General features: G+C 39.3%; 1 protein-coding gene across 1 annotated transcript in view; it reads left to right on the top strand.

Moving 5' to 3' along the window:
• Positions 1 to 2,503, top strand: part of LOC133747033 (zinc finger protein 260-like) — a 32,795-nt gene extending 30,292 nt beyond the window's left edge. Inside the window, 2 exon segments of the mRNA XM_062175170.1 lie at positions 722 to 2,414; positions 2,416 to 2,503. Coding sequence (XP_062031154.1) covers positions 722 to 2,414; positions 2,416 to 2,503 — 1,781 coding nt within the window.
• Positions 2,504 to 15,295: the final 12,792 nt, after the last annotated feature.

The raw sequence follows: 15,295 nt of genomic DNA, 5'->3' as shown, positions 1-15,295 counted from the left end.
AATGTAATCCTAGTTTACAATCCAGAAAATGGCATATGAAGCAGAGTAGCTGGAGCTCAAAGTGGAATGGGTGCAGGTGTCCATTATATGAAGCAGACATTATAAGCACTGGCTTAACCCACTTTACCACATAACTTATTTTTTCACATTTAAAATAGTAAAGAGTAGCCAGCTCCGTGGCTCAGTAGGCTAATCCTCCGCCTTGCAGCGCTGGCACACCAGGTTCTAGTCCTGGTCGGGGCACCGATCCTGTCCCGGTTGCCCCTCTTCCAGGCCAGCTCTCTGCTGTGGCCAGGGAGTGCAGTTGAGGATGGCCCAAGTTCTTGGGCCCTGCACCCCATGGGAGACCAGGAGAAGCACCTGGCTCCTGCCATCGGAACAGCGCGGTGCGCCGGCCACAGCACGCCTACCGCAGCGGCCATTGGAGGGTGAACCAACGGCAAAAGGAAGACCTTTCTCTCTGTCTCCCTCTACTGTCTACTGCCTGTCAAAAAAAAATTAGTAAAGAGATCATGATTGAACATTGGGAAAACCTATTGGTATGGTTTATTATGTTAATGTGTTAGGAGGAAAAGCCATTTAATGATCATAAATATCTTACAAATTATACTAAAGCTAAATGACACTGAGATATCAAGTCCTTTCATTCCTTTTACATGAGCATTCCAAGAGAAACAGATGTGATTCATGAACAGTTTTTTTGTTTGCTTTTTCATTTCAGCAGCCCAGAAAAGAGATGAACTCAGTGGCCCCAACACATCAGTTCACAAGAGAGTTGAATTAAGAAAAATACCTAATTTAAGTTCAAGCCATATTTCCAAATCAGTTATCAAAAAGAGAATGAAACCTGAGGCATACAGAACATTCCATGATGTGTTTCTCCCTAATGAGCCCAGTGAGATGCAAACTGGTGAGAAATCTGGTGACAGTAATGTACCTGGGAACTCTTCCCAATGCTGTGAACCTTCTAGTCAACCTCACAAGATTCAGACTGCAGAGCAGCCATTAGAACACAGTGCACAAACAAAAGCCTTAAAAAGGAAGAAGGTAGTGTTTACATTTGAGAGAGAGCATATGGAAGAGACCTATAAGAAGTCAGCTGTCATCGTTGAAAATATAACTCACATAGGAAAGAAAACTTTCCATAAAAATTCCAACCTCAGTAAGCAGCAAGTGGGTTTGTTAACTCACACAACAGTGAAACTCTGTGAATCCAGTGAGTATGAGAAAACTATTAGTGGCAATCCAGACATTACAGTGAATCAGAGAACACATATTGGAAAGAAACCTTATGTGTGTAAAACCTGTGGGAAATCTTTCAGCTGTAAATGTTGCAGCACGATTCATTACAGGACTCACATAGGCGAAAAGCCCTTTGGGTGCAATGAGTGTGGACAAAACATTTACCAGGAGTCAAACCTCACTAGAATGAAAATGGTTGTGAAACCCTATGAGTGTAACACATGTGAAAAAGTGTGTGGCCGGAAATCACACCTCACAGCACATCAGAGGGTTCACACCGGGGAGAAACCATTTGAATGTAATGTGTGTGGAAAAGCCTTTTACCAAAAGGCATACCTCACTAGACATCAGAGAATTCACACTGGGGAGAAATCTTATGAATGTAAGGAGTGTGGAAAAGCTTTTAGTAATCAGTCACTCCTCTGTGCACATCAGAAAATTCATACAGGAGAGAAACCTTTCAAATGTTATGAATGTGGAAAAGCCTTCTGCCAGAAGTCACATCTCTTAACACATCAGAAAATTCACACAGGGGAGAAACCTTATGAATGTAATGAGTGTGGAAAAGCCTTTGGCCGGAAGTCATATTTCATCTTGCATCAGAGAATTCACACAGGAGAGAAACCTTATAAATGTAATATTTGTGAGAAAGCCTTTTGGTACAAATCAGACCTTGTAAGACATGGGAGAATTCACACAGGCGAGAAACCTTATGAATGTAGTAAGTGTGGGAAAGCCTATTGCCAGAAGTCCCAACTAATTGTGCATCAGCGAATTCACACAGGAGAGAAACCTTATAAATGTAGTGAGTGTGGAGAAGCCTTTGGTAATAAATCAATGCTCAATACACATGAGAGAATTCACACAGGGGTGAAACCTTATGAATGTAATGAATGTGGAAAAACCTTTGGCTGGAAGTCATACTTAATTACACACCAGCGAATTCACACAGGAGAGAAACCTCATAAGTGTAATGAGTGTGGGAAAGCCTTTTGCCATAAATCAATTCTCTGTACACATCAGAGACGTCATAGAGGGGAGAAACGTTATGAATGCAATAAATGTGGAAAAGCCTTTTACCAGAAATCACATCTCCTAAGACATCAGAGAGTTCACACAGGAGAGAAACCTTAGGAATGTAGTGAGTGTGCAAAAGCCTTTTGTGTCATCTTTCAGTAGGCATCAAAGAATTCACACAGGGGACAAACCTTATGAATGCAACAAATGTGGAAAAGCCTTTTGCCAGAAGTCAAACTCATAACACACCCGAAAATTCATTCAGCATAGAAGATCTTATGACTATACTAAATACTGGAAAAGCTTCCTACCAGGGTACCTCTTAACAGAATCCAAGTGGGAATGAAACCATGAATGCATCAATTGTAGAAGATTGTTTTCCAAGAAATCAATGTAATATGTGTGACAAGGCATTTTTCTGGAATTCACACCTCATCACACATCAAAGAACTAAGAGAAATCTTGTAGATATAATGAATGTAGACAATCCTTTAGCCAGGGGCTGGCAATGTGTTGTAGTGGATGGGGCCACTGCCATATATGGGTGCTGGTTTGAGTCCTGGCTGCTCCACTTCCAATCCAGATCTCTGCTATGCCCTGGGTAAGCAGTAGATGGCCCAAATTCTTGGGCCATTGCACCCATCTGGGAGACCTGGAAGAAGCTTCTGGCTCTTGCTTCAATTGGCTGAGCTCCAGCTGTTTCTGCAAATTGGGGAATGAACCAGAGGATGGAAGCCCTCTCCCTCTCTGCCTCTCCTATCTCTGTATGGCTCTTTGAAATAAATGTTGAAATCTTTAAACAGAAATCAATTCTCCTTAATATCAGATAATTCACAAAGCAGAGAAATCTTGTGAACTTAATGAATGTGGTAAATCATATCCTGGAATTGAATCCTACATAGGCTTAGATTTCACAAAGCAGGGAAACCTTTTGAATATAGTATTTAAAAATCTTTTAAGTATAAGAAAAGGACATCAGAGGGCTTCCACAAAGGAAAAGAAAGCCCTAGTATTATATTGAATATGAGAAATCTCTTTGCCAAAGTCAGTAGTTAGCTTAGACCAAGAGACTTTAGAGATGAGGAAGTGAACATACCTCAGAAAACATTCTGCCATAAGTCATTTCTCCTTATCAGACAACATGTACATAGTAAAAGTCCTATGACAAATAGAAGTGGGAAAACCACTACTATACAGTAAACTTCAATAAAATTACAGAATGTACTGCAAATGTAACTTGGGGCAAGCATTATGACACAGCATGGTAAGTCATTACTTGTAATGCCACCATCTCTTAGAAACAACTCTAGTCTCAGCTGCTCCATGTCAGACCCAAGCCACTATTAATGCTACTGGGAAGTTGGTAGATGACCCAAGTATTTGGGGCACAGCACCCATGTGTGAGACTTGGAGAGAGTTGCAGGCTCCTGGCTTTGTTCTGCCCCAGTCTTGGCCATTCTGCCCAATTTGGGAATAAACCACTCTGTAGAAGATCTCCATTTAAAAGTCTTCAACAAATATAATTTGTGTGGAGAAACCCTTTACTGGAATCACACCTTAGTAGATAATAGGCAGTTAACATGATGGAGTAATACTGTGTGACAAAGAACTGCTAAGAGTTCTTCAAAACTACTTTTTTTTCTCTCTTTGCATAAGAATTCTACACTGTTTTGTTTCCACCTATTGAGCAGGACTAAGTAAATGAATTGTGGTTGCATATATAAGATTTGTTAAATAGTCTATAACACTTGAAATACCATCTTCACAATTACAAATTATTTGGTGTAGTGGTTTTTTTTTATGTACCCATGATTCCATTACAGTTTAGCACAAATGAATGGTGTGTCACTTGAAATCATGGGACAGTCTTAATCCTGCCCCTTCCCCCCACCAGTGCTGTGTTATGAGTGTTTTTCCTAGGGTATAGAATGAATCTCTGACCTAGATGTATTTGTGTGTGTCCAGATTTGCCTATCAGAATCCTATTTCCATATTCAGGTGTTGTATCACCACCCATAAAATAAAAAAAGATAACATTGTGTCTTATAAATTGCAGCTCATTTTTCTCTGATGTTGCCCACATCTTTAAGTGTGTACTATCCCTTTAAATGTTTTTCAAAGATGGGGACTCTATTAAGAAATTTAAGGTATATGAATTTCATGTATATCAATATGAATTTTGGAACATAGACTTTTCACCCTATCTGCCCTTTTTCCCACAGTCTCTTCCTTTTTCCTCCTCCTCCTATTCCCCATCTTAATTTTTACATTTTTTTCCAGTTTACTTTATACTCATAAGATTAACCCTATACCAAGTAAAGAGTTCAACAAATAATACAAAGAAAAGAAATTGCCTCAACAGTAGAGACAAGGGCTGCAAACGATCTAATCTGAAAATGCCAATTTCACTCTAAAACAATACATTTTAGGTACTCTATTAGTTACCACCAATCAGGGAAAAATTATGGTTTCACAAAATCAAGAACTTGTACTGAAATGTTTCCAGAGTGTCCCTTGAGTGGAGAAACCAGGACATGTACACTATCCCTCTCTTCAAGGTCACCTGCTAATTATTTAAAATTTGTGTTTATTCCCTTCCTGATTTATAAATTCTTTCTGGCATCTCAGGACATACACGGATGGACTTTTTACTCGGGTTGCATGGTCTTTTTTGGTGCCTGTGCTGAAAATGTAATGAATGATCTAGCTGCATTTGCTCCTTTTCTATTTTCCATCAAGAGGACAGGATTGTCATCCCTTCCACCTCCGCTCATTTATTTGCTCCATTGTGTTTACTGCCTATCAAAGGGGACTGGCATTCAGGTTTATTGTACCCCTTACTCATCATGCATACAAGATATGTCTGGAAATCAGAGACTTTGTTCCTCTGGTGATTTGCTTCCCAGGTAACCACAACAGATGACCCTGGGACAGGCATACCTGGAAGTCATGAACTCAGTCCATATGGATGGCAGGGACCAAAGTACTTGATCTATCACTTACTTCCTCTTGGTATGCACATTAGCAGGAAGGTGGATTGAGAAAACCTGAATCTTAGGCACTCTGGTATGGGATGTGGCCATACCAAGTGGCATCTTAACCACTGGGCCACTCACCTTTTTTCTCAGATGAAATCCATTATGGTCAGAAAAATTATTTTACATGGTTTCTATCCTGTAAATTTGTTTAGACATTTTATAACCTAGAAAATTGTTTTCTTTTAAAAAATGCATATACACTTGAATGCATATTCTCTGGTTCAATGGTGTAGTATTTGCCATTGATGTTTTATAATGTTCAAATGGGCTGCATCCATTTCAGTTGTTTTCATAACTGTCCATTTATGAAAGGGGGTATTGTCATCATAAGTACTGCTATTGATGGTTTGTCTATTCCTTTGTCTTTTTATTCATATAATGCTGAGCATTTTTAAGATAAATATGTATGTATATAATTATGGTATCCACACTGTTTAACACTTTTATTATGTCATGCCCCTATTTGTCTCTACTAACAGGTTTTGCCATGTTAATTCTATTCTGTCCAATGTTAGGATGGCCAACCAGTATAGCCATGTCTCTGACATTTTGATGTATCTTTTTCATCCTTTTACTTTTCACATTTTGTGTCTTTGAGTGTAAAGGTTTTCTGTTTCAGACAGTATGTTATTTGATGTTATTATTTTAGACTACATGAAAATCTTTGACCTAAAAACATTTCTTTACTTGAAAGGCAAAGTGACAAAGATTTTTCATTCCTGCTTTCACTTTACAAATGTTCACAATGGCTAAGGCTGGGCCAGGCTCAAGTCAGAGACAGAAATTCCATCCAAGTCCCCCACTGTGTAATAGGTATCCAAGTATTTTGGCCATCATCCACTGCCTGCTGGGTGTATTAGCTAGAAGATGATTGGAATTACAGAGCAGGGAAAGCCCTCACACTGTATACTGTTGCATCAGATGTGTGCATTCCAAGCAAAGTCTTAGCCACTTCACAACAGTGGCACTTTTATTCTTAGCCTTTTTAACTTTTTATTTACAACTGACAATAGGTTGCATATATTTGTAAACAAAATTTAACATTGTAATAAATATATACCTTCTATAATTACAGTATCAGTCTAATTTATCTCCATGTATTTTAGAAACCACTCAAGAAAATTTCAATAGGCAAAACATAGTAGTCTCCACTGTATAGGGCAGCAATGAAACTAGTTCCTTCTCTCTGCAGGAAACTTTGTACCCTTTGAGAAATGTCTGCCTTCATCCCTACACTACCACTTCTACAAACATACAGTAACCACTGTTGAACTCTTAGTGTATATGAATTTGACTTTGTCAGTGTGCACATATAAGTAATTTTATGTATTTGTGTTTCTATGGCTGGCTTGTGTTCATATTTACCTGGTCCTTAAACACAAAGACGTTAATATGACTTTTTGTAATTGATAAAATATGGTTCTCAATAGATCTTGGAAAGTTGTACTTGACCCATAGATAGTACCAGGAATATGTAGAAGATAGATCTATATGTCCTTTAAGAATTCTCCATACATTTCTCTCAGCTAGTTTATAAATACAGGTAGAACTTCCGACTGTCCAAAATGATAATTTGAGGAAAATCATCCCATTGCTCATTGACATTGCAAATTACTATATTCAGTTTTTCAAATGATTACCAATAGCATAAATTATAGTTTGAAGACTGTTCTCTATCTTTTGTCTTCGTTGAATCATCTGACCTATTTTAAAAATTATATATTTGAGAGGTGAAGGGACAGAGGAGTAGAATGAAATGGAAAAAGAGATGAACAGGCATTTAAAAAAAGAGGAAATATAAAATGGCCAACAGACACATGAAAAATGCTCAGGAAAAATATTTACATATTTTAGGAATTTTTCTTTAAAGATTTCTTTATTTGAAAGAGTTACACAGAGAAGGAGTTGCAGAGACAGCAAGGTCTTCCATCCGTTGGTTCAATCCCCAGTTGGGATCAATGGCTAGAGCTGTGTCAATATAAATCTAGGAGCCAGGGAGCCCCTTCTGGGTCTCCCATGTGGGTGCAGGGGCCCAAAGATTATGGACCATTTTCTGCTTTCCTAGGCCAAGGCAGAGAACTGGGTTGGAAGTGAAGTGGCTGGGACTTGAACTGGAGCCCACATGGGATGCTAGTACTGCAGATGGTGGCTTTACTCACTATGCTACAGCACTGGCCCCAGAAAATATATATTTATTAAATGAATAAATTCATTTTATTAAAAATAGTCTTGTAATAGATTGGATATTTCTAGATTAAGTAAAATTCTCTGGTTTAACAACATTTGAAATTTGTTTTGAAAAATCTTTTATTTACCTATTTCTGCCTTTGTGGTACTCACACAAGCACATTCTTAGTTTCACACCAGAGTGAAAGCCAATGTATCCACAGAACTTGAAAATGATTTATCTTTACAATTCATCCATCTGAATTCATTCATCCATCAACTCAAAATCTACTGACAGCTAAGAAAACTTGTTACCTGAATGGAAAAAAATTTGATAACATAAAATAAACTGTAAAAATACACTGTCCTGGGGCGGGCACTGGTTGGCACTGTGGCACAGTGGGTTAAAGCCCAGTCTGCAGTGCTGGCATCCCATAGGGGCACTGGTTCCAGTCCTGGCTGCTCCATTTCCAATCCACCTTTCGACTATGGCCTGGGTAGAAGATAGTCCAAGTCCTTGGGCCCCTGCACCCACATGTGAGACCCGGAAGAAGCTCCTGGCTCTTGGATTCAGATCAGCTCAGCTCTGCCCATTGGGGTCATCTGGGGAGTGAACCAGCAGAATGGAAGTCCTCTCTCTCTCTGGCTCTACCTCTCTGTAACTCTATCTTTCAAATAAATAAAAATAAATCTTTTTTAAAAAAAAGATACAGTGTCCCTCGATTATTTACCTTTGATTCAAATATTAAACTGTGTAATTCAAAAGTAGCCATATTGTCATTCAGCATGGAATTCACTTAGTGAGAAGCCTCATTGTCCCTTTTATTCTAAAATGATACCATGGGGCTGGCACCATGGCACAGTAGGTAAATCCTCTGCCTGCAGCACCAGCATCGCATATGGGCACTGGTTTTAGTCCTGGCTGCTCCACTTCCAGTCCAGCTCTCTGCTGTGGCCCAGGAAAGCAGTGGAGGATGGCCCACGTGCTTGGGCCCCTGCTTCCCATGGGAGACCAGGAAGAAGCTCCTGGCTCCTGGCTTCGATTCGACACAGCTCTGGCCATTGCAGCCATCTGGAGAGTGAACCAATGGATGGAAGACCTCTCTCTCTGTCTCTCTCACTGTCTGTAACTCTAATTCTCAAATAAAATAAATACAATCTTTTAAAAAAATAAAAAAAAATTATACTGGAGGCCGGCGCCGTGGCTTAACAGGCTAATCCTCCACCTTGCGGTGCCAGCACACCGGGTTCTAGTCCTGGTTAGGGCGCTGGATTCTATCCTGGTTGCCCCTCTTCCAGGCCAGCTCTCTGCTATGGCCTGGGAAGGCAGTGGAGGGTGGCCCAAATCCTTGGGCCCTGCACCCGCATGGGAGACCAAGGAGAAGCACCTGGCTCCTGGCTTCGGATCAGTGCGATGCGCCGGCCGCAGCGGCCATTGGAGGGTGAACCAACGGCAAAAAGGAATACCTTTCTCTCTGTCTGTCTCTCTCTCACTATCCACTCTGTCAAAAAAAAATTATACTGGAAATGTCTGCAACCTGAAAATTTTGAAAGGATAATGTGAAAAAGTCAAAAGTGTATGTATTTTTTAAAGATTCATGTATTTATTTCAAAGATTTACACAAAGAGAGGAGAGGCAGACAGGGAGCGAGAGGTTTTCCATCCACTGGTTCAATCCCCAATTGATGTCAATGGCTGGAGCTGCACCGATCCAAAGCCAGGAGCCAGGAGCTTCTTCCAGGTCTCACACATGGGTGTAAGGGCCCAAGAATATGGGCCATCTTTCACTGCTTTCCCAGGCCATGGTAGAGAGATGGACTGGACGTGGAGCACCTGGGTCTTGAAGTGGCACCCCATGGGATGCCAGTGCTTCAGGCCAGGGCATTGACCCACTGAGCCACAGTGCCGGCCCCAAAATTGTATGTTATTGAGAATATTCTCCTCAAAGAGATGAAAACATTAAAAATTCATAAAATTCAATGATTTTGCTACCTTACTTAGGTCTACATACTAGTAGGAGTTTTAGAGGCACCTAGATACTCAAGGGGTAAGACTGCTAGAAAAAAAAAAGAATCTTGATCCTTCAAACTATATTTTCTTTAGTTCTAAGTGAAATATCTCCCTTCTTTGGGCTGTCACAGCATCAATCTTCTTTGTAGTGCTAAAAGGAAATGTTAATGTTTGGATAGGAGTTTTCCCCAACAGATTCTCATCATATATTGGGGACTTAGTGCTTGAGTATCATGCTAATGAAAATGGATTCATGACCAAGATCTATGGGTTAAGTGTGGAACAATACAATTAATTTGTCTAATTTGCAATGTCTTTAGATTCAAGGTCAGTTCCCAGGGAAATCTTGATTATATATGCTGAACCAGAGTCAAATGCTCAAGGTATGCAACCTGGATGATCATATCATCCTCTGTACATAAGTGTTTCAACATAAGCTACCCTTATCATATACTAGTCAATTGGTATTTCATCATAAGATATCATTATCACATACCAGTCAATTGGTCTGGGGCCGGGTCAATGGTGCAGTAGGTTAATCCTCTGCTTGCGGTTCTGGCATCCCATATGGCTGCCAGTTCTAGTCTCAGCTGCCCTTCTTCCAATCTAGCTATCTGCTATGGCCTGGGAAAGCAGTAGAAGATGGCCCAAGTGCTTGGGCCCAAGCACCCAAGTGGGAGACTGGGAAGAAACTCCTGGCTCCTGGCTTTGGATCAGTGCAGCTCTGGTTGTTGTGACCATTTGGGGAGAGAACCCACAGAAGGAAGACCTTTCTCTCTGTCTCTTCCACTCACTGTCTGTAACTACATAGCAAATAAATAAATAAAATCTTTTTTAAAAAGAGAGTCAATTGTTCTTAGACTACAAATCTCCAAAACAATTCATCAAAGTAAACTGCTTGTTTATAACATAGTTTCTCTCAGCTACTTTAAAGTTTAATAAAGCTGACTCTCGCCGGAATTCTCAAGTCTTTATTCATGCTATTAGACACACAATCTGAAAAAGGCTTAGCTCACATATACAAGAGTAGAAGCTCTTGTTTCCTTTCTACTGAAAAGCAGGATATATGATTCTCCATCATCTGCCTGCATCACAGGCATAGAATTAGATACTCACTGAAGCTCTATGACTAATTTCCTCCCAATCCTTTTTCCTTGACCTACCCTACATACAACATGTATGAAAGTTGAGAAAAGAAGGGGAGGTGAGGCATATTTGCCCTAAACCATTATTCTATGTATTTCAGCAACCTGCATGCCCCAAGTGCTTGAGGAGTAACTGGCCACCTCTGCATATTAGGGTGGAAGTAGATTACACAATGCTAGTATCTGCTGTAAAGACTTTTTCCAGCATTCAAATTATTTGAGTATCTTTCAACAGGAGTCTGGAGTTTGTAGCTCCTCCAAAGGAGCGAACTAAACTCAACAAACTTTTTAGAATTCCTTTGAAATCCATACCTTTATACACCCTTCTACTTAAATCCCAATATCTTACAGCCTTCATTCCTGTACCTTACCTTTATCGAATATGTCCTCAAATGTCTACTGTGATCACTTTGCTAAAACTCCTCTTCCCATGCTTGCCAGTGTTTTTCTTTTTCTTCAGGATTGTTCTTCCTCTCTGATGCTATTACTACTGGGCTCTCCTGCTAATTCCATTATACCATTCCACTTATTACAGAGGACCCACTTTAAGATTTCCACTTACATGTTAACAAGTCATAGAGAACTAGGCTTGAAATTAAGAAACTTGGGTTCACATCTCATTTATGCCACTTACTCTTTTCAGATAAATCACAATAGTGTCTTGAATATCAAGGCTCCATCTGAACAATCACTTGAATACTATATAAATACAGGATGAACCCACAAAGGACATCTCATTGGTTTCTAAGATTTCTTTTTTTTAATGTTTATCTATTTGAATGGTAGAGTTACTGAGTGGGAGACAGATATTCCACCTGCTGGTTCATATTCCAAATGGTCACAATGTCCAGGGCTGGAATTGGCCATAAATAGAAGCCTGGAGCTTCATCCAGGTCACCCAAATGGTTGGCAGGGGCCCAAGTACTTGGGCCATTTTTGCTGCTTTTTTGAGATTTATTTATTTATTTGAAAGTGAGAATTACACAGAGAGAAGGAGAGGTAGAGAAAGAGGGGGGGGGAGAGGTCTTTTATTTGTTAGTTCACTCCCCAATTGGCTACAATGGCCAGATCTATGCTGACCTGAAGCCAGGAGTCAAGAGCATCCTTCGGGTCTCTCACATGGGTGCAGGGGTCCAAGAATGTGGGCCATCCTTTACTTTCTTCCCAGGCCATAGCAGAGAGCTGGATCAGAAGTGGAGCAGTTATCATTCACAACCACACATCAGGAGCTAGGAAATATTCAATCAACATCAAATACTCTCAGAGCCAAAACTATATGTCGTATAGTTCCCACATCATTCACACATGCCTTGCAGAACAAGGGAATAGTCCCCCACTATATCCCTCAGCAACAAGATGTCTACAGCTTTCAAAAACAAAACCCTGGTGTGGTTTTACCCAACTCTCCAAAGACTGAAGACTCAGCTCATTAGGAAATACCATTCCACTTCAAAGTCATCCTCCATAAACTGATGCAGACTAGACAATATTGGCATTCATATGCAATGCTGATACTGATCAGAGCTGAAGAAATCACTCAAAGGTTACACTTTGGGACTTATGTAGAAAAAACTGCAACAATCCACATGACACTCTGTATTCTAGACAAAATGTCTCTTCCAATGAAATATACTCCAAAATAATAAAGGTACACATGCTGCTTTATTTACTCTTTTCTAATCTTCTAATTTATACTTTATTGCATTATGAAAATAATACATTTTTTGGCACACCCTCAACCCTGAGGAACCAAATACAGCTCTCAGGCCACACTCATCTCAAGCCTCTAAGGCTCCATAGAAAGCAGACAGTCCACTTAATATAGAGCCATAGTATAACAAGAAAAAAACACCACAGCAAAAAAAAAAAAACCATAAATTATCTCGAACATGCCAAACAAATGCAAAAACTGAGGTAACAAGAACAAGGAAGACACTATGATGCCCCCAAATGAAAAAGACACCCCAATCAAGATTATGAAGATGATGAGATAGAGGAAATGCAAGAAGTGGATCTCAAAAAATTGATAAGAATGTTAAGAAGTTCTTTAAAACAAATTCTTGAACTACAGAAAACCTTAACGGACAAGATAGAAAATCTCTCTCGTGAAAATGAAATATTAAGGAGGAATCAAAATGAAATGAAACAACTAGTAGAACATGAAGCTGTGATAGTGATGAGAAATCATAATGAAATGAAGAATTCAATAGATCAAATGACAAACACATTAGAGAGCCTTAAAAACAGAATGGGTGAAGCAGAAGAGAGAATATCGGAATTAGAAGACAGAGAACAGGAAAGGAAACAGTCAAATCAAAGAAAAGAGGAAATCAGAAATCTAAAAAATATTTTCGGGAATCTACAGGATACTACTAAAAAACCCAACACTCAGGTTCTAGGAGTTCCTGAAGGCATGGAGAGGGAGAAAGGATTAGAAGGCCTTTTTAGTGAGATACTAGCAGAAAATTCCCCAGGTTTGGAGAAGGACAGAGACATCCTAGTACAGGAAGCTCATAGAACCTCTAATAAACATGACCAAAAGAGATCCTCAACATGACATGTTGTAATCAAACTCACCACAGTGAAACATAAAGAAAAGATTCTAAAATGTGCAAGAGAGAAAGGTAAGATTACTCTCAGAGGATCTCCAATTAGACTCACAGCAGACTTCTCATCAGAAACCCTACAGCCGGCGCCATGGCTTAACAGGCTAATCCTCTGCCTTGCGGCGCTGGCACACCGGGTTCTAGTCCCGGTTGGGGCTCCGGATTCTGTCCTGGTTGCTCCTCTTCCAGGCCTGCTCTCTGCAGTGTTTCGGGAGTGCAGTGGAAGATGGCCCAAGTGCTTGGGTCCTGCACATGCATGGGAGACCAGGAGAAGCACAGCACCTGGCTCCTGGCTTTGGATCAGTGAGATGTGCTGGCCGCAGCAGCCATTGGAGGGTGAAGCAGCGGCAAAAAGGAAGACCTTTCTCTCTGTCTCTCTCTCTCTCTCTCTCACTATCCACTCTGCCTGTCAAAAAAAAAAAGAAAAGAAAAAGAAACCCTACAAGCTAGAAGGGAATGGCCAGACATAGCCCAGGTACTAAGAGAGATAGACTGCCAGCCCAGAATACTATATCCTGCAAAGCTCTCCTTTGTGAATGAAGGTGAAATAAAGACTTTTCATAGCAAACAGAAATTGAAAGAATTTGTTGCCACTCGTCCTGCCCTGCAAAGATGCTTAAAGATGTGTTACACACAGAAACACAGTCATCAATATGAAAGAAGGTAAAGGAAGGAAACCTCACAGCATAAGATCACAGGAAGCTCAATTTCTCTTTGACATAGAATTAAAATCTGATGCTCTGTTAAAGCAATGTGTTAAAGTCATCTATTATATTCTCTTGATGTCTGTTAAATTCTAATTGTTCAAAAACAGCTGAATTTGTATTAAGAGCTATGGGTTATTTAAATATGTGCTTATTTTCAAAGATTTGAATAATCACCTTGTAACAATGATCAAATTTGGTCTATGTTATGTCATGATTTTAAGGAATCTTATTTCAACCAGATATTTTGGATTTTGAGCCTTCTTGGCATTCTGGACAGGCATTCAAAAAATCAAAGTTTCAAACAATCTGGACTCTAAAATTTCCAGTAAATCTTGGACTTTGGTTTTTCCAGTTTGGGCCCAGCTGAAAAAATCGAAGGACCTATGTCTCTCATCTTATAGAGACACCAACTAACCAGGCTATTTGGATTATATTAGAAGTACTGTCAAGATGCGACGTGGTACTAAATTTTAAGTTTCTATAATGGAAAATGCTATTAATATAAATGTTTGAGAATTAAAAAGTCTAATGATCTTGTGTTATTAGACATGATAGTTATCTTAATGAGAAAGCCCCAGAGGCCTAAAGGGTTAAATACTTGTAAAATCCTAAAGGTGCTTTCAAAAATGCTGTGAAGTAAGCAAGTGCCCCTTGTTGGTTGATTAGTTTATAATTTTAAACGTGGCATCTTAAAGTCTTTTGTCATCCACAGTTAAATATGATTTGCTGCTCATAAAACTAAAGCGTTGTTGGCTCTGTGTTTAGCTGTCCACCTATAGGTTCCTATAGACTTTTTCCAGCCAGTTCTATTGTATTCAGTACTTTGGGACGGCTCTGTAAACAGATGAAGCCAATAATGTATTAACAGTACTAACTGAGAGAAAGTATGGTTAACTGAGGTTACTAAAAACAAAAAGCAATTCAAATCAATTGGCAATCTACAAAAAGAGTTAAAGATTTTAATAGCTATTATTAAAATTGCTATATTGGTCTATTATGTTATGTTATATGTGTGTACATATTGTATGTCCACATGGGAAAATTTTATTAAGAGTTTTATTTTAATTGGCTTATAGATAAGATTGTCCATAAATTTAAACTGCTAAAATCAATCAAAGATATATTTTAATTCATGTGACCTGAATCTCTGCATCATATGTTTTATACATGTTGGTAGAAAGAAACTAAAAACATTTTATATGGTTGTGCTTAAGTTTACTGGTTAAACAAACTACACCATGTTAGATATTTAAGAGGTGTTTTCAAATACATTCTTAAAATGTATAGAAGGCATTGGACCTTCTGGTAAATGTTTTCTTAAGTTGTTATCTCATGGTTGAAACTGTTTGCTAATTATTTATGTA

This window comes from Lepus europaeus, chromosome 18 (assembly GCF_033115175.1).
Source record: "Lepus europaeus isolate LE1 chromosome 18, mLepTim1.pri, whole genome shotgun sequence".
NCBI lineage: Eukaryota > Metazoa > Chordata > Mammalia > Lagomorpha > Leporidae > Lepus > Lepus europaeus.
The sequence above is the reverse complement of the archived record's forward strand: the minus strand, read 5'-3'. Positions and strand labels throughout refer to the sequence as shown.